A 20,052-nucleotide genomic window follows, 5' to 3' on the forward strand; every position below is an offset into this window, starting at 1 on the left:
CCATCTCAGACTTCCAGACTCCAGAACTGTGAGGAAATAAATTTGCTCTTTAAGCTCCCTCCCCTTGTCTGTGGTATTTCTTGACGGCAGCCCCAGCGGGCTAGTACACCCCCCATTCTCTGAGCCCCGATGTCTTCATCTGTAAACACCTCCTTTACCGGACTGTTCTGCCAATGAAATAAAATAAAGCCGGGGAATCCCTCACCAGTAGCAACGTAGCAACACACGCCCCCCCACGCCGTCCTCAGGCTCAGGGAGTGTGATACCTTGTTTCCCTGTTTTGTGGCCATGGGTCAGGCCCGCAGGCCTGTACTCATCCTGTCCCACCTCCTCAGGGGCAGAAACATCCAGACAAGGTGGGGTGGTGGGGGGAAGCAGGGAGCCCCACCCCTGCCTTCTGGTCTCCGTTGGCTGCATCCCTGTGTTGGCCTGAGGATGGTAGGCCGGACACACACACACACACACACACACACACACTCGCACGCACGCACACGCACACGGGCCCCTCAGTTCAGCCCCCCGGCTGTTTCTGCTTCCTGGGAGCTGGACATGGAACTCTAGGGCTGGCCCGGGGCCCGATCCATCATCTGGATCCCAAACCTGCCCTAATCTGGGGGCTCCACTGGGACAAAAGGTCTGCACTGACTCCCCCAATCCATCTCTGGCCTCGTGGGAGGCAGTAGGCACTTCCCTTATAGCTGGGGGTACCAGACTGCAGAGCAAGCTCAGTGCAGGGCTGTGGGGAGCCCTGGAAGCCCAGGAAGGGGACAGTGTGGCATCGCTGTGAGGGGGTGGGGGTGGCGGAGGGAAGGGCAACCTGGGGTCATGGCTGGCTACCCCCAGTTTCTGGGTATTTGCCCACCTACACCGAGCCCCAGCCTCAGAAGTCCTTCCAGCTGGCTGCACCCTGACACCGGCCCTCCCACTCACACAGGGCTGGCCCAGAGCCAGAGTCCAACAACTGTTTGTTGACTGGCTGAGGGAGCTGGTTGATGCCCTGGGGTTTCATTCACACAAGTCCAGCAGCCCCGCCCTGGGCGCTCTGCTCCTTGCCATACACTGGGGCTCCATCTGAACCTGTTTTGTTCTCTGCTGTTTCCCAGGGCCTGTAAGAGTGCTGACATTTAACAGGCACTCGACACATACACGTGTTTAATCAATGCTGAGAACACAGACATGAACGGTCCGAATCTGGAGGACAAGGCAGAAGCATCAACCGACGACTGCAATTTGATGAGAGGTCTCTTGTGAGATAAGCTCAGGGGGCTGTGGGAATGTGTCCAAGGACTGTCTGGCCAGCCTAGGAAGTCAGAGAAGGCTTTCTGGAGGACATGGGCTCTGGAGGATGAATAGGAGTCTGACTGGGCAATGACTACAGGGAATGGTATTCCTGGGATAAGCAGCAGAAGCAGGAAGGTGTGAGAGCATTCTTGAAAGGACACAGAGGTGGGGATGATGGGAACCAAGGGTGGTGCAGACAGGCCGAGGGGCAGACAGAGGCCAGGGCTGTGAGTAGAGGAGCTGAAAGTACACTGCAGATTCTGTCAAAACACAGGGCCCTCAGCAGAAGCGGGGGAGTCGTCTTCTGAGCCCCACCTTGGAAGGGAGTTAGGCATTCATGGGGGCTTCTGGCTAGATGAGCAGAGATCTAACCTCTTGAGGAAAAGAGAGGACACTTTTTTAAGGGCTTTTATTAAGTTCTCCCCACACAGCGTCCCTTGCCCCACCGCCGCAGCCCCAGGGGGTGTGTCCACCGAGAGAGGGCCCCATCCGTGTTCCCTGGTGGCTGAAGCTGGGCTTGTCCCTGCAGGTGCCGAGCTGGCCTCGCTGGGTGGTCCTGGAGCAGGAGGGGCTCAGAAACTGGGGAGGGAGGGAGGGTGGGTGACTGTGGGCACTGGCAGCTGAGGGCAGTCTCCAGTGTCCGGACAGGAGGCTTGTCTCAACACACACCCTGAGAGATGCTCCTGAGATGCTGGGAAGGTCCAAAACAGCCCAGCTCCACCCCGGGGTCACAGTGGGCAGCTGCGGCCAGGCCGCCCCTCCGAAAGACAGTCCTGGGGAAAGTGTGCCCTCCCAGGGAAACACGGAGTGGGGTGCAGGGGGGAGCAACAGAAGGGACAGGGTCAGGTGCGGCTCTGTTTGCTGCCGTCGGCGGGAGAGTCCCTCCCCTCTCTGAGCCTCATTTCCCTTTCTGTCTAAGGAAGAACTTGGCCTCTCCGTGCTCTGTTCTCTTCTTCACCAAACACTTGGCCTTCATATGCTCTTCTCGATTCTTCAGCCGCGTTGGTCTAGGCACGCTCAGTTTGCTGCAAGCAAGCGTGGCACCTGGGCATCCCATCCATCCCATCCCCCTTGGGAGTGTGTGTTCAGATGGAGGGGCCCCCCCGCAGGCGAGCGCTGGCGGGGTGGGGTGGGGGGTGGGGGGCAAGCCAGAGCCCGGTCCACCCACTTCCCCGCCGGCCAGTCTTTACACGCTGCCCCACTAGGGGCCGGGGGACGCCGGGCCTCACAGGAAGTTGGGCTCCCGCACCACGAGGCAGGGTGGGCCGCCGCCGCCGCCGCCGTCGAGGGGCCGGTACACGAAGTGGAAGTCGCGTTTGGGCTCGCTCCGCAGCAGGTAGCCCTTGATGCGGTGCGGCAGCGCCTCGTCCGCCAGCTGGAAGCAGCGCCCGTCCACCAGCACGAAGAGCCGGTGGTCCTGCGGCTGCAGCACCTCGAACTTCTCGGCGCACTGCGCGCACAGCGCCTCGGCCAGCGTGTCGGCCCGCGACGCCAGCGTCCGCGACTGTCGATCGGGCTCCAGGTACGACACACAGATGAAGTCCTGCGGGGCGGGGAGGAGGGGGCTGGCGTCACCCGCGGGGCCCAGGGGCGTCCCATCTCACCCGCACCCCGACCCTGGGGAGCTGGCACGGGGCGTTGGAGCCGAGTGGCCTTGGACAAGTCCATTGCCCTCTCTGGGCCCCGGCTCTTCTCTATGCACACAGGAGGACTGCAGGAGCGGTCGTGGGGTTGGCAGTCGGGGACCCTGCGGCTGACCCGGCTGTGTGACCCACGGCCCCGGTCCTTCTGCCTCTGAGCCTCAGCTCCAGACGGGCGACCCTGGCCGGGTGAGTCTGCAGCGGTGCGTCTCAGCAATGAGGAGCGAGAGCGCCGCCTGGTGGCCAGCCGGCGGCCTCGCCGTCATTATTCATCGTCACCCACGTCCTCAACAATTCCTCCCCACGTTCCCCCACCCCCCGCGCCCCGACCCCAGGCCCAGGGCTGAGGCACCGAGGCTGCATAAGTAAAATCGAATGTGCAGACCCCAGGCCCAGCAGCCCACGGTGCTAAGGCTGACGGAACCAGTTCGGCCCTCCGGCTGGAGAAGCTTGGAGATGGCAGTGAGGGCTCCAAAGAGGAGGGGCGAGAGGCTTAGAGAAAGGGGCAGGGGCGCCGGGCCTGAAGGAGGGTTTAGGGTGGATGGAGAGGGGAACCGCAGGAGCTAGGCGGGCAGGGGTGAGGCGATGCCTGCGGGGTTGGGTCTGGGAACACACGCGCAAACCTGAACAGCATCTCCACCTTGTCCACCAGCTCCAGAGGGAGGGCCATATGGTGGAAAGTGGGGCCATCGAGTTTTTGCCTGGCTTTAATCTGCTCCCCCTGTGTGACCCTGACCTCCCTGAGCCTCCACTTCCTCAACTGTAAACTGGGGTAACGCCAGTCCTTACACCTTGGCTGTGAGGAAGCAGACAGAGTAACGCAGTGCCTTTGGAGTCCTTGTCGCACCTTGAAGGCAGGTAGGAGGCCGTGTGCGCGGGGCTGCCCCCTTGTGGAAGGCGGGTAACAGCACAGCTGTCTGGAGCCATGCTGAGGATGATGATGGCCACAATCACCACTTCAGAGTGATTGTAATTATAGCTACAGAGTGGCGTCCTCCCCAGACCCCAGAGATCGCACTGAGGGGGTTCCTCGTCCCCCATCTCAGGCCTCTCTCATACGTTTGACCTCCCCAGTGACGCACTGATGTTCTGCCTGGCTTAGCACTAGGAACGTACAAAGTAGAAGCGAGAAGTAAGGAGTCCCTGTGGTCAGGCTTGGATCAAGAGTGCTCGTGTTGTCAGAGTGGAGAGGCATGCGTCCCAGGAGGGGATGGGGAGTGGTGGTGGACTGGAGCCCGCTCCTAACCAGCTTGAGAAAGCCAATTGGGTCTATCTCTTCCTAATCTCAAGTTCAATGATGCCACGCTGGTAGCTTGAAATTGTCCGGGGTGGGAGTATTTCCATCACGGAAATTGACAGGGGATCAGAGCTGCTTTTTTTCTCCCCAGACACCCAGTTACTAACATTATCAAGACACCACTGATTAGAGGAGGGGAGACCTCATCTTGGTAGCCTAGAACATGTATTGGGGAGGCAGAGCTCATCTGGTCCCCAGTCCACCTATGCTGATGGTAAAACTGAGTTCCAGAGAGGGGCAGAGATGAATCAGGGTCACACAGCAAGTTAGTACAGAGGTGGGTGCAGAACTTCAGCTGTTTGCCTCCCAGACCTGGGTTCTGCCTGTTATAGAGAAGCCATCCTGAAAGCCATGGGTGGGGTTCAGGTCCAGTGTGTTCTGGGTGCCAAGGGAGTGAGACTGCAGAGCTATTTACAGCTATGGCTTGCTGCCTGGCTCGATGTTTTAACTGTCCATTCTGCATACAGCCCAATCCCATTCTGTCCCAGGCCCTGGGTGTGACATGTGAGCCATGGGCCCTCCCTTCCAGAGCAACAGCTTCAAACTTAGACAGTCACGATACAGTGTGATACGTGCTATCTGCGGGGGGAAGTAGCCACAAGAAGCACAGAGGAGAGCATCTAACCTGGGCCACAGGAGGGGAGGACAGGTGGGGAGGTGGTTCCAAGTCAGTGGAGGAGGGGAAACTGACGAGTGTTGGCAGAGGCTGAGCACCAGGGACTTGAGCTCAGCTCATTCAGGGAATGGGAGATTGGGTGACTGAATACCGTGTAGGGGTGTGGGGGAAGACGACAGTGTAGGAGGCAAGAGTCCTGGCCATGAACGGCTTGAATACTGAGTGTGTCTAGGGAGAGCTGGGGAGAATGGTGCCTGGATTGGAGGGACAGGCTAAGGGCAGGGGACCCTGGCAGCTGCTGCATTTGTCCAGGGACAAAAGAGGAAAGGCTGCAGGTCCGCTCATGGGCTCTTCAACGGGGAACTGGCAAGACTAGGCCCACATCTCTGGGCATAGCGGGCACTAAGGAGCCTGGATAAAATTCTCATTCCCCCACCATCCCCCCTTCAGGTCTGGTCTGCTCAACTCAAACACCGATGGTGCTGTAATACTCTTCTAAAATTCTGCCCCCGCATCCAGACGGTGTTAGGCTCGTCGAGCTGGGGGGCCATGGGATTGGTGTCTGCCACACTGCCCACAGGCCCCTGCCCCCCTACCAGCCCATGCGTCCCACACGTCACCTGCACGGAGGAGCGCGAGGCTCGGGCCTTGTTGAGCGTGCGCCGGCGCTCCCAGCGGTGAATGGAGTCTTGCACCTCCAAGCTCAGCTGCCGGGTCACAGTGATCTTGTCGTAGTTCTTGATGTGCTCCAGGGCCCCGTACGTGGTGGTCAGGTAGTAGGATCCTGCAGAGACAGGGCGGGGAAGCTGAGCTGGGACCTCCTCGCTGGCCTCTCCAGGCTCTACCCACCATCGCTGCCTTCCTCCAAGCTGCACCCATCACCGCTGCCTGGGGCACACCTGCTCCTAGGTCACCTGCCCAGCTGCATGCGCAAGCTTCCTGAGGTCCAGCACCGACCCCCCCGCAAAGATGGTCTTTGGCTGCCCTTCAGGAGGGAACTTATTTTTCAAATGAGTTTTGAAATGTTTTAAAAAAATTTTAAAAAGATTTTATTTATTTATTTGACAGAGATCACAAGCAGGCAGAGAAGCAGTCAGAGAGAGAGGAGGAAGCAGGCTCCCTGCTGAGCAGAGAGCCCGATGCGGGGCTTGATCCCAAGACTCTGGGATCATGACCTGAGCCAAAGGCAGAGGCGTTGACCCACTGAGCCACCCAGGAGCCCCTGGAATGTTTTCAAGTTTAAAGGACACATGACAAACTGATAATCATGGATGTCTTTTGGGCCGGGGAAAGGGGTGGCTGGGAGACTTCTCACCATAAAGTGATATGTGTGTGTGTACGTCTGGGTGTGTATGTCTATATAGACACACACATATACATCCTCGTCTAAAAAATAGTTTTCAAGAGATGTAGAAAAATTTTAGTTATGGTTAGACTTTTACACATGATTTTTAAAGATTTAAGGGAAGTAAAAAATTCAAATTCTTCATTTCTCTGTTCCTTTTCACTTCTTAAGTTAATTCACAAGTGTTTCCAAAGGTAATTTAAGCGTTGAGATACTTCAGTCAGCAAAATTTACATGAGGTTTTAAGATAAAAGACAATCATTTGCATAGATGCTTAGAAGTTCACTCTTTTGAGCTTGCTAGGGATTTGAGTTAAAAGGCTTGCAAAGCACTGACCTCGATGAGCCCTGTCACTTTAGGGAGATGGAGGGTGGCTTGGTCAAGGTCATATGGCTCTTCCACGGGCCTCCTTCCCACTTCCCAGGAAGGAGAGGGACAAGTAGACTCCGCATTGAGCATAGAGCTCGACGAGGAGTTTGATCTTACAACCTGAGACTGTGACCTGAGCTGAAATCAAGAGTTGGACGCTTAACTGACTGAGCCCCCCAGGCACCCCCAGGACACAGATTTCTGACATGAGGCTGATTCTTATTGTGACTAAAGCAAATCCCATCTTCTCTTTTTTTTCTGAATAACTGAACAATTATTCAGGGAGGGAAGGAACAATTAACTAAAAATGCTCACTTCCCAGACTCCCTTGCAGCTCAGAGTAGAGGGCAGGGGACCCCATTCTGGTTACTTAGATGTAAGTGGAAATCCTTGGTGGTGGGAGGACCTTCGAGGAAAGTCTTTTGAAAGGTTGCTATGGTCTTGGGTTTTGCCTGTCCTCCTTCCTCCTGCCTGGAACACAGAGGTGAGCCCGGGGCACAGCACTGTGTGCAGATCAGAGGTGACAGGCACAAAGACAAAGGCTCACATCCTACAGAACAATGGAAAGTGGTGCGTCCTGGATTTCCTGATGACAGGACTAAAAGCTGCCATCATCATCAGTTGCTTCTCCTATGATTTCTTTTCTTTTTTAAAAAAATTTTATTTATTTATTAGTGACAGAGTGAGAGCGAGAAAGATCACATAGGGAGAGGGAGAAGCAGACTTCCTGCTGAGTTGGGAGCCCGATGTGGGCCTCCATCCCAGGACCCCGAGATCATGACCTGAGCTGAAGGCAGATGCCTAACTGCCTGAGCCACCCAGGTGCCCCCCCCCCGACTTTTAAACCATTATTAGTTACATCGTGAGTTATCCGCAGCCCCAAGCATTCCTGTTACATTGGATGACTACAAATTCCACACCAACATGGAAAAAAAGTTCACAGCCTGGCTGGGGAAGGTGTGATGCTCATGTCAAAGCTAACCTAGAACCTGGGTCGGTATCCCTTATTGGAGAAGAGCCAGCCACAAAACCATTCATGTGTCTCCCTTTCCAGTCTAGCTTAAAGCCAGCTATGCCCAAACCCTTCCCTGGGGCCGCCAGACCTGGCTGTCCCCAGCATCCCTCTCTAGCTGACGTGCCTCCCAGGCCCTGGGATCCCTGGGGAGTTACTGTCCTCTCTATGCCTGTTTCCTCATTTACTTTTCCCAGGATGCTGTGAAAAGTAAGTGAGATGAATACTGTCAAGTGCACGGCTTTAAGGTGTCAATAACGCAGGTGGTTAGGGGACCTAAGGCAGAAAGATGCAGGGGGTGGGGTGAGGCAGGGTGGGAATCTCACCCTCTTGTGGCCAGCTTCCCTTTGACTTGGGGCCATGCCATGCAGTACCCATCAGGACCACTAGGTGGCAGGCGCCCCCCAACCATGAGTTTGGGAGCTGGTTGTTCCCTTTGGGGAGTGTTGTCCTTTGATGGAGAAAACTCAGGACCCCTATTAAGATATTTGTACAGCACAGCAAGCCGTCAGCCAGAGTGCGGAGGGGACGTGGGCAAAGATGTCCAGGAGGGTGCTTCTAGGAGAGGTCTGGATTTTGAGCAGGCTCCAGGCGGGTGCCCAGAGGTGCCTGGGTCTCCTATTTGACCTTGAGTGCCCAGAGCAGTGGGAGCTGCAGAGAGAGGCTAGACAGGAGCCTGGGTCCCATCCGCCCAACATTCAGACCCCCTCTACTTGTTACAGGAAGTCCCTGATCTCCCATGCCTGATAAGCCTGCTGCAAAGACCTGGGACCCACTCACTGGTCTTTTACCAAATTAGCAGCACCCGGAACGAGCTGAAAGAACACGGGTCTCAGAGGGCACAGAATCAGACTGGCAAGCCTTTCACTGAATGGAGCATGCTGGAGCACCCAGAGTTTGAAAACCCCAAAGCTACCCTGGCACGTGCACTTTCCCACACCAGAGAAGTGACACGTCCAAGGTCTTCAGCCAATCAGAGGCAAAACCAGGACGGAAATCCAGCCTGCAAAATTCTCTTTTTATCACACCTGTGTTCTCCTCTTACAGGGAAGTAAGGGCCGGCCTTTGCCCCAGGCATCTCTGATCTCCCCAGAGCACCAAGGGCAAATACTCTGCCTCCCCTTCCCCTCTAGACAGCCTCTTCTTACTGGAGTCTCAGGGGCTTTGGGGATGGAGCATCTGTGTGCCACCACCCAGCTAGGACAGAAGGCAAAGCTGGGGACACTCAGGAACACTGCCCTCCAGCCCTGGCCGGGCTCTGTCCCTCTGCCCCTAGGCCCAGATACTTCTAGATGGAGGCCTGCCGGCTGTCAGAATTGACGGGTAGAAGCCCCTGCCCCAGCTGGAGACCCCCACACCGTCTCACTACCGAGGGGCCAACACCTGTAAGCCAGGGTCTGTCCTGGGTGCTGTGACTTCCCACTTTGGGTCTCAAGGCAGGAACAGAGAGAGGTGCAGGGAGGCCTCCTGGTTTGTGCAGCATGACATAAAGTGTGTCCTGGGGCCCTCAGCTGCCACGGGCAGGGTCTGTCGCCACTGGGGGGCGGTGCAGGGCTGCTGGGGAGGAGCTGGCAGTGCCTTGGGTTAAAGCCTTCGGCTCAGGTCATGACCCCAGGGTCCTGGGATGGAGCCCTGCATGGGGCTCTCTGCTCATTGGGGAGCCTGCTTCCTCCTCTCTCTCTCTGCCTGCCTCTCTGCCTACTTGTGATCTCTGTCTGTCAAATAAATAAATAAAATCTTAAAAAAAAAAAAAAAAAAGACACGGCCTGCCTGCCTCTTTACTTCCAACAAACACCTCCTAGAGTCCTTAGAAATCTTCCCATGGGGCCAGAGACTGACTCCTTCAGTTTGAAAGAGGCTGTAGTGTATTCAGGCAGACTTGGGTCAGAAACCGTGAGCTAAGACTTTTCCATGTTTACTTGAACTTGGCTTGTCTCAAAAATGCTCAACATAGCCCAGCTAGACCAGCACTCCTGCCTTAAGGACCTTGGCTTTCTCACCCAAACCCTGTGACCCGAGAGGCCAGGGCAGGATGGTGGTGGGGAGTTCAAGTCCATAAGGAAAGGGTCGTTGGGCCAAGGATGTCCCTGCCCTGTCCCTGCTCAGCACCGTAGCTGGCCTGCAGCCCCATCTGGCCACAAGGACTCAGGCTGAGGACGGAGTAGGAGTCACTGGCCAGGGCATGGCTGACCACCGCTGGAGAATGAGCCAGCTTGGAGCATGGCAAAGCCCCATAGTCTCACTCCATCCCTCAAAGGACTTTTGGGGACATTGTCTCTGAGAACCTACAACAATCTATGGGGCTTGGGACCAGTCCTTTAACAGGATTTGTTGGTGATTTCTTCCCAGGGAGACCAGCAGCAGTGCCCACTGTGGAAAATTTGAAAATCGGGAAATAAAAAGAAGGCACTCTGTGCTCTCTGCCCTGGGCCTTCCGTGGTCATCTGAGCCATATCCTGCCCCACTGTGCCATCCCACTAGCCTACTTCATTTCTTCTCCATATCCATCAGATGTGTCAGATGAGAAATGTTTTCTTTTGTTTATTTGTTTAATTTAAATATTTGAAGTCTGACATCCTCCCTCCGCCAACTGGAATAAAATTTCACAAGAAAGGAGACCTGTTGTCACCTGGTGTAAATTAGAAGCTCAGGCAATATCTGTTGAATGAATGAGTATATGGCCTTTTCCCAGGTAACTGCTGAGTCTAAGTGCTTTTCTTATTGATTTATAAGAGCTTTTTACATATTAAGGCTATTAGTTTTTGGTGTGCTAGTTTGTAGAACACTTTCCCCTAGTTTACTGTTAGTATCTTATTCTATTATGGTAATTTTTGACACGTAGAAGTTTCACCCTTTAGAGGTTCTATGTAATTAGGTAGCCAGAAGATAGAAGCCAATATTCCTGCTGAGAGCTCTGGACGGACTGCTATACTACTCAAGGGCTAGTCCTAAGAACCGGGGTACTCCGGGTTTGGGGCAGGAAGCCAATTCTGCTCACAGCCCCCTGACCTTCCTTACCTCCCATTCCCTTCTATTTGTTCCCCTTAGTGAGAGACAGATCAGTGTTGTCTGGAGGGCTCTGCCCACCCCTTCAGCCTTGTGGTGCTTTCCTGTGCATGCTCAGGGCCAGATAAATCAAGGAGGAACTCTCATGAAGGCCTGAGGTAGAGGCTCCAGAGAGTGGGGTTCAGAATGAAGCATTCATTCATTCTCACGAGACTATGAACCTTGACTGCCCTGCCTTGCACCGTAGCCCAAGAGCCTGGCACACAGTAGGGACTCACCAAGTAGGTGTTAAATGGATAGATGAATGGGTGGGTGGACGGATATATGGGTGAGTAGCTATGTGGGTGCGTGGATGGATGGGTGGATGGATGGAGAGACAGATGGGTGGATGGGTGATGGGTGGGTAGGGGAGGGATGGATAGATACCCTGGGCAGCAGATCATCCCTGCTGAAAGAAGCCTGGTTTCTGCTGAAGTCCTACATTCTCTGGAAGACAAGTTGTTCCAGCTGCAGACAATTTTTAACTAATGAGGAGAAATACATAGTTCCAGAGGTCCCAGGGCCCTCGTCCAAGTTCTACGTGACAGCAAGTTTCAAGGCTTTCCACGCTCCCCTGAGTTTCCAAGAACTCACAGAACCACACTCTTCACGCTATCACCCCCGAGACAGATACACGCTAAAACTGCAAACAAGATGCAAAGAAGACCAGCTTATCTCAAGAACCACAAGGCCCAAAGGGGACACTCAGGCCCTGAGAGTTTCACTCTGCCCTTTGGGGCGGACATCTCACAGGACATCTCGGGGCTTCCTCAGAGCTGAGGTCTGGGTGGGCCGTACCTCAGGGATTCCCGGTGGAGGAGTGGCCAAGGCTAAGTGGGTGGCGGGAAGTGGTGGGAAGGGGGAAAGGGGAAGGGAAACTGAGCGTGGGGTGGGGCAAACCACTCTGCCATCATCCGACTGGGGAGTCCAGGGCTACTTGTCCATAGCGTTAAGCTTCTCTCACAGACAGGGGGGCCTGGCCAGGACTGAATGAGCAAGGGGCCGACAGTTCCCAGGGCCACCCCTGTCTAAGAACTGATCATTATTTCCTGCTCAGACTCCTTTCCATGCGTCTACCCACTGCTTCAGGCTTACCTTTTGTGCTCTTCCCTCTGTGAAGAATGCCTTTCCCACTTTAACTGTTTGGCTCCTATCTACCCTTCAATGCTCAGCTCGGGTATCACCTCCTCCTGGAAGCCTTCCCTGACTGCACAGCCTGGGCCATGGGCTCCGATACGTTCTGGGCTTCCCATCATTCCAACATTTGTCAAGCAGTGGTGATAGGATCTCTTGACTGGCCCAGCTCCCCTGCTTGTCTATGATCCCCCCCAGAACAGCACCTCCATGGGGCCTGTGTCTTGTCCCCAGGGCTCTGTGGAATCTGGCATCCGGAAAGGGCTTATTGGGCCGTGTAGGGCACCCTGGGCTTGGCTGAGGCCGGTGGTATGTGTCAGGCTTGGTGGCCAGCCCGGTGGCCCTGGGCCCGGCCGGGGCTGGTGACTCACCCTCCCCCAGCTGTAGGGCGGGGTCCATGAGCTCCATCATGTACTCCACGTTGAGGAGCATCTCCGTGAGGTTGCTGCGGGCCAGCACATACATGAGCACGGGCAAGAAGTCGTCTGCCCCGTAGGGCTTCCCTGGGAGGAGAAAGGACACAGAAGGTGGTGAGCATGAGGGTCTCGGTGTGAGCTGTTCCCCGGCCGGAGGAAGAGCAGTGGTTTACTGGGACAGTGATGGTCACCCCTGGAAGAGGAACCTTGCTGCTTTCTCAGGACTCAGGACAGGGGCGACCTGGGATCGGCCCTCTCAGGGAGGTCCGAGACACAATCCAGGTTTAGGAAGAAGGAACCGAGAGAGACACCCTCCCCTGGAGTGGGCAGGAACCAGCCCCTCCCTCTTGCCCAGCTCTTTCCCCTCAACGCCCTTTGCCGCTTTATTTTTTCATTTTTAAAGATTTTATTTTTAAGTAATCTCAACACTCAACGTGGGGCTCGAACTCACCACCCTGAGATCAAGCATCGCACGCTCCAGCAACAGAGCCAGCCAGGCGTCCCTTCCTCTCCTTGCTGCTTATTCAATAGTCAAGTTCATATCACACTTATTCACGGAGCCACCCAGAAACAGCTGTCTCTCTAGTAATAATGCATTCTGGGAGGTTTCCCTGTCCCTTTTCACCACACATCTCCCCTTCCAACTGCTACACAGAAAGCCCTCCCTGCACCAGTACCATGTGCCTGGAAATTCTACCATTCAGCCTTCACTCCACTGCGTTCAGCAGGGCCCCTTCCAGAGGGGGTTCTTTTAAAATATAAATACCTCTGAAAGGAAAACCCAGCACAGCGCACCTGGGTGGCTCGGTCAGTTAAGCATCTGCCTTCTGCTCAGGTCATGATCTTGGGGTCCTGAGATGGAGCCCTGTGTCGGGCTCAGTGGAGAGCCTGCTTCTCCGTCTCCCCACGCCCTGCTCGTGCTCTCTCTCTCTCTCTCTCTTTCTCTCAAATAAATGAATAAAATCTTTAAAAAAAAAAAAAAGGAAAAGGAATAACCCATCACTTCTGCTTTTGTGGAAAACGGTCACATGGCTTAGAGCATCTGACGGTAACAGATGCCTTGGAGAAGAGAGGAGGGCGAGACGGTGGGCCTGAGGGACGCCTTCCCAGTGTGGTTCTGGGCTGGCTCTGGAGACTGACTGACTGGCAATGCAAAGTCAAAGGCTGGCCACGGAGGGGAAGAATTCCTACAAGGACAGAATCCGCTGGGTTCCTCAGTTGGCATCTTGGCATACCTCTGAGTGCACTGGGGAGAAGGAAAGCTCGGCTGAGCAGCTTTGCACAGTGGGGAATGGCCACACAGAGCCCCCAGACTCAGCTGGAGGTGACAGGAGAACTCTAGAAAGATCCATACCATGGCTGCTGCCCTTTCTGTCTTGGGTGAGATTAATAATTGGTCCAAATACATGCGAAGCAATTACAGTTCTTTCAAAGATGTGTTGCTACTTGATACGTTTTACAAAGGAGTTGGGTGCCTGTCGGCAAACATAGGATCAAACAGTAAAATCTGAATAAAAATGTAAATGTCAGGAGAACTCTAAATTACCAGAACTGTAAGCCACAGGAGAAACAGAGAAGTGACTGAGCAAGGACCCATGCAAGTGCGCCTTTAGTGCCGCAGATTTGGCCTTGAGCTTCCCGGTGGCCAAAGCGAAGAGGAAAACACAATCAGTTACCTGCTTCTCATTGACCACGAGAAGAAAACACACCAGTTTCTCGGGGGCCCAAAGACATCTCTCTAAGGCTTAGGGCTAACATAAACATTTCCCATGTAGCTTCACGAGGGGGGCATGATCGGCAAGTTCCTTTGGCCCATACAGGGGCTTAGGTTGACTTCGAGATTTTCATTGCGTTGCCTCAAGATGAGGCTCGGGTGAGCGCTTCTGGGAAAGGAGTTAGAATTTAATCACTCGTCCTGCCTGCTCCCCTTCAGTCCTGCCTGCTCCCCTTCAGTCCCCGTGACTATTATGTGAACGAGGCATTGTTTTGCAGAGGAAAAGGCCCTGAGGATGAGGAAGGGCCATGAGAGGAGCGGAGTCGCACCAGACTGCAGGTACCCGAGAGGGGAATCAACCCCATTTTGCTGAGATCAGCAGTCTGGGCTATGTCCTATCATTTCCAGAATGCAAGCTACAAATCCCAGTGGAAAGTGCTCCCAGTGAGTGGTCAGAACAGCTCAGCCAAGGCCCACCTGATCATTCTTTCAAGTTCATTCATTCATTCACTCATGTAAGCCCTCTTACTAACTACCCTATTCCTTGGGTGCTACCTGACCAGGTAATAAGTTCTGATTTTTCTGGATTCTGGTGGGGACCAGAAAGATGCGAGTAAGAGAAACAGCGTGAAAGAGGTTTTGAAAGGAGTGGGAGAGCTCTGTGTTGAATTCAGCAGCCCCTCCAGTGGCGTTCTCTCCCGCTGCCTGAGTCCGTGCGGGCGGGCACCCTCTTGTGACGCTGGGTCACCCCTGAGGGGTGCGATCGAGCACTGCTCTGGTGGGATCCCCATGTCACACCTCTCCAGCACACACCAGGCCAGCCCCTCCTCCCACGTCCTCCAAGACACATCCCTGGACAGCCCTGGGGTGCCCGATAATGTCTGTCCAAGGGGTGGCCCTTCGGCTCACAACTTGTCCTTGCTTGGTTTTCCAGAGAACACTGTGCCTTGTGGCCAGTTTCTTTGCCACACTCCATTCCTACATCTGCAAAATGGGGCCAGCAACACCAGCCCTGATGGCCTTTCAGGGTTTTCAAGAAAATAAGATGAGAAAATACAAATGTGTCCCATATCTGCAAAGTGCTACAGAAAAGTGAGCTGTTACTGACATCTCTGTTCTGCTTTCTCAAGTGGCCTCAGTTTTTCCATCCGTGAAATAAACAGGCTGGAGGGGTTGGTAACACATACAGTCAGACCCAGAGCATGAGCTTCAGCTGTGTGACCCCGGGCTAACCGCTTTACCTCTCTGAACCCGATTTCTAGTCATGCATGATGTGACACAGATCACACGACATGCTATAGAATTTTGGTGAGAATTCTATATGAAGATGTACCCAGAGGGCTCCCACACGCTCCGTGGAAAATGCCTGCTAAAAAAATCTTTCTTCCCCTTCCAGGGGAAGGTTCCTGTCCTCTCCCTGCACCAAATGAGTCTATTTTGGAGAAAGAAAGCTTTGCCCTAAACCTTTATAAGCCTGAGACACAACTTAAAGGTTCCTGGAGCAAGATTTTGTGCCGGGAGTTGTTTTTCATATTGATAATTTAATTTTTAGAATCCTGGCCCACAGGAGGGTCTTCTCTGGTCTGAGTTATGAGCTGGGAACTGATGGGACACAGTCCTGTGCCTTTCGGAATTCACCTGTAACTCCCCCGCTGGCTGAGAGCTGATGGAATTTCACCAGGTTTCTAGAACACCAATTTCTGCTTGCTATCGTGTTAATAACTCACCGAGGAATAGAATCGGGTGAGCTACTGTGCTTTCGAGCAGCGGTTCACCACCAGCCCAAGTTTCCCTTCAGGGGTCACTGGGTCATGTCTGGAGTCGCTGTTTGGGGGTCACATTAGAACGGGGGTGCTCCAGGCCCCAAGGGCAGGGATGCCGCCGAGCAGCCTATGATACCCAGGAGAGCCCTGCATCCTAAAGACGTACTGTTTGGGGGTCACATTAGAACGGGGGTGCTCCAGGCCCCAAGGGCAGGGATGCCGCCGAGCAGCCTATGATACCCAGGAGAGCCCTGCATCCTAAAGACGTACTCAAGCAGAGCTTGAGGGGGTGATGACCTTCAGCAAGAAGGAGGGTCCAGCTCTGGCCCTAGGTTTGGGACTCTGGACTGTGGCTCTGTGCCCTGCCAGGATGCAAAGTTGTTCCTTCTTCTCCCTGTGCTCTTCCCGAGAAACCTGGCCAACACTCAGGAAGGGCTTTGGGGCGCATCTCCTTGGTTCACAGCACATTCTGTTCAGCCACCCCCTTACTGGGTTCACATGATCCCGTAACTGTCCCTCCAACTACCTGTGAGCATCCCCTCTTTGTCCCTGCAGCACACAGTGTGGGGCACAGCAGAGGTGAGTGGGGAGCTGGGTTCCCAGCACCATTCCCCAGCTCCGGCGGGCCTCTCCAGAGACCTTTGAGTCCTTCTCACACCTGGCCCGAGCCAAGTGTTTCTTCGTGTCCTAGAAACCAGCCCTTGCTGGGAACCTTCCCATTTCTGTCAACGAGGCCCCTGCCCCCAATCCCAGGATGCAAGGCCTGGAAGTACCCCCTGACTCTGGGGCGCTCTGTATTTCTCAAGAACCCATCAATGGTTCCCCATCGCTTAGAGAATCAAGTCTAGATCCCTTTGCCTGACGTTCAAGGCCTTCCACAGTTAGACCTATAAACACCTGTCCAACATGCCTGACTCTACTCTCTTCTAGCCACATCATCTAGTCGACGGCTTCTGAATGGGTCACCTGCATTCCAGGCCCTTGGGATTGGCCACAGTCACCTGGCTTCTCCTTGCCTTCTGTAGGCCTGAACCTTCTATCTCCCACCCAGCACCAACATTTGTGGGACACTCTAAAAATGCAAAGCATAAATAGACTCAAAATGGATGAAGGACCTCAATGTGAGAAAGGAATCTATCAAAATCCTTGAGGAGAAGCAGGCAGCAACCTCTTTGACCTCAACCACAGCAACTTCTTCCTAGGAACATTGCCAAAGGCAACAGAAGCAAGGGCAAAAATGAACTATTGGGATTTCATCAAGATCAAAAGCTTTTGCACAGCAAAGGAAACAGTTAACAAAACCAAAAGGCAACTGACAGAATGGGAGAAGATATTTGCAAATGACATATCAGATAAAGGGCTAGTATCCAAAATCTATAAAGAGCTTATCAAACTCAATACCCAAAGAACAAATAATCCAGTCAAGAAATGGGCAGAGGACATGAACAGACATTTCTGCAAAGAAGACATCCAGATGGCCAACAGACACATGAAAAAATGCTCCACATCACTCGGCATCAGGGAAATACAAATCAAAACCACAATGAGATACCACCTCACACCAGTCAGAATGGCTAAAATTAACAAGTCAAGAAATGACAGATGCTGGCGAGGATGCGGAGAGAGGGGAACCCTCCTACACTGCTGGTGGGAATGCAAGCCGGTGCAACCGTTCTGGAAAACAGTGTGGAGGTTCCTCAAAAAACTGAAAATAGAGCTACCCTATGACCCAGCAATTGCACTCCTAGGTATATATCCTAAAGATACAAACGTGGTGCTCCGAAGGGGCACGTGCACCCGAATGTTTATAGCAGCAATGTCCACAATAGCCAAACTGTGGAAAGAGCCTAGATGTCCATCAACAGATGAATGGATAAAGAAGATGTGGTATATATACACAATGGAATACTATGCAGCCATCAAAAGACATGAAATCTTGCCATTTGCGACGACGTGGATGGAACTAGAGGGTATCATGCTTAGCGAAATAAGTCAATTGGAGAAAGACAACTATCATATGATCTCTTTGATATGAGGAAGTGGAGATGCAAGGCGGGGGGGGGTTGGGGGGAGGTAGGAAAAGAAAAAATGAAAAGATGGGACTGGGAGGGAGACAAACCATAAAAGACTCAATCTCAAAAAACAGACTAAGGGTTGCTGGGGGGAGGGGGGACGGGAGAGGGTGGTGGGGAAATGGACATTGGGGAGGGTATGTGCTATAATGAGTGCTGTGAAATGTGTAAACCTGGCGATTCACAGACCTGTACCCCTGGGGATAAAAATACATTATATGTTTCTTAAAATAAAAAAAATTTTTAAAAATGCAAAGCATATTTTATAAACATTATACCAGTGAATTCCTAAAACAACTCTGTGAGGTGGATTAGATTCAGTTGTGCCCACTTTACGGATGAGGGGAAGTGAGCCTCGGGGAAGGTAAGCTATTGCCTGAGGTCACATGGCTAGGATGCAGTGAACCAGGACTTAAATGCAACTTTTTCTTACGCAGGATCCCATGTTCCTGCTATTTCACCATTCCTCCTTCAAGTTCCACCTCCTCCATGGAGCCCTCCTGGGCTGCCCCAGCTACTGGTGCTTATTCTACGCTCTACTTTCCAACTTCCAACTTGGAACGACATTCTGCCTTCATCACCTTCCCATATAACATTCCTCTGTGCTGAATCATGGGTTGTTCCCTGAACTCCAAAGGCACTTTCAATCCTTGTGCCTTTGCACACCCAGTTACCTCTGCCCGGGACACCCTCCGGAGCTCTCCCTTGCAAACTTCTACTTGCCCTCTCCCACATCTTCACGCACAATTGGACACTTCATGCTCTAGCTCCCAAACACCTTGACTAGTTCAGAGCCCTTTTCCATGGACTGTGAGCTGCCTGAGGGCAGGGATGGAGGCTGGGTAAGCTGGGGCAAGCGTCTTACCCTGCCTGAGGCTCTGCCCTTCCCAGTGTTCTGCTCAGGGCTTGGGATGTTAGACACTGACAGTGAACTGAACTGAGCCACACGCGTGTTCCTGCTGGCATCCACTCTGTCATGCCCCGGGTCGGGGCCATGATCAAGGAGACTAGGAGCCGCTATGGGTCTTAAACAGTGGTGTGCTGAGAAATGCCCACCAACCGGCTCTCTGAAGGGAAAGAATAAGCTCTGATTGCAGGGTTTGCCAATTCCTATGGTTTAAATATTGCCACAGTGGCCCATTTCAAGCTACCAGTGTGAACACGGAGGCAGGGAGAGAGGCACGCGATTAGCTCTGTCCCATGACCAGCTGACTCCGCATACCCGTGGGCTTGGATTCACCAAGCTGCATCTCACCGTGAGCAAACCGAGGTCCAGAGAACTTTCCTCAAAGCCCCGCAGCTGGTGTCCCAGTAGTGGAGCTGTGACAGGAATCTGGGTCTCTCTGTGATGGGCTCATGGGCTCTCTAACCTGCTAGCGACTTGAGGACAAACAGAAGCTTCGAGCATCCATCGTTGAAATGCACCGGCTCCTCCCTAATATTCCAGGGGGAGTTAGGGCCTCATTCTCCTTCCCCTGGAGCCAGGAGCCCGAGGCATGAGCTCAGCCCACGCACAGCGGACGACAGGCAGCGCCCTTGGGATGTGGAGGCATAGTTCCAAATGACTGTCCTGGGCTTGGACATCTGGCTTGCACGGATCAGAGACCACGTCCGTCAGGCTGTGCTCCGAAACCCCAAGGGGCCGCGGCCGGCACTTCCTGCTTTCTTGTTTGCCCAAATAGCATCTGTTTTCCATCTGGAGGCACGGCGGGGAGCTGATCACACTTTCAAGAACTGGCTGGGCGCCGTATGCCTGTTTCACTGGGGGGCAGGTTTTGGAGGAGAGTTCTGATTTAAAATAATGAGCTGAACGTGCTCACTGGCGACACGCAGACTGCGGGGAGCACTGCATTAGGGGGCTCCCAACCCCGCCAGCTGTGTGACCTGGGGCCACTCACTCGGAGTCTCAGTGTTCTCATCTGAAAACTGGGAATAATAACAACATTCACTCAGACTGTCACGCGGGATTGTAGAGAGCATCGGGTGAGCGGCTGGATTAAAAATTAGGTTTTGTCATCTGGGAGGAATTACCTAAAAAGAGGAGTTGGCGTATGTTTCTGGAAAGCACTAGGTAGTAATGATTTTTTTTTTTTAAGACGGCCACTTCATCTCCGTCCCAACTACTCAACTCGGCGGCTGTAACAAAAGCAGCCACGGACACCGTGTGAGTGAGCAGATGCGGCTGTTTCAATGAGTTTATTTACAAAATCAAGTTGGGGGCCAGAGTTGGCCCACAGGCTGTGTTTTGCAGACTCCTGATCAAGAGAGATGAAAGGTGTATACTCTTACTGTAATTGTCCCTCCAAACCTGTTGACTGGCTCTTATTGAAAGCAGGGGCTGATGCAAT

General features: G+C 53.6%; 1 protein-coding gene across 2 annotated transcripts in view; it reads right to left on the bottom strand.

The window, feature by feature from the left end:
- Positions 1–1,682: 1,682 nt before the first annotated feature.
- RIN3 (Ras and Rab interactor 3) overlaps positions 1,683–20,052 on the bottom strand; it is a 120,751-nt gene continuing 102,381 nt past the window's right edge. For both annotated transcript variants that reach the window (XM_080808129.1, XM_080808130.1), the window contains exons 8-10: positions 12,111–12,242; positions 5,455–5,618; positions 1,683–2,824 (exon numbers count right to left, since the gene is read on the bottom strand). In XM_080808129.1, coding sequence (XP_080664255.1) covers positions 2,367–2,824; positions 5,455–5,618; positions 12,111–12,242 — 754 coding nt within the window. In that variant the 3' untranslated portion in view covers positions 1,683–2,366. The remainder of the gene's footprint in view (positions 2,825–5,454; positions 5,619–12,110; positions 12,243–20,052) is intronic.

Source organism: Martes martes (genome assembly GCF_963455335.1).
Source record: "Martes martes genome assembly, chromosome: 7".
In the NCBI taxonomy this organism is placed as follows: Eukaryota; Metazoa; Chordata; class Mammalia; order Carnivora; family Mustelidae; genus Martes; species Martes martes.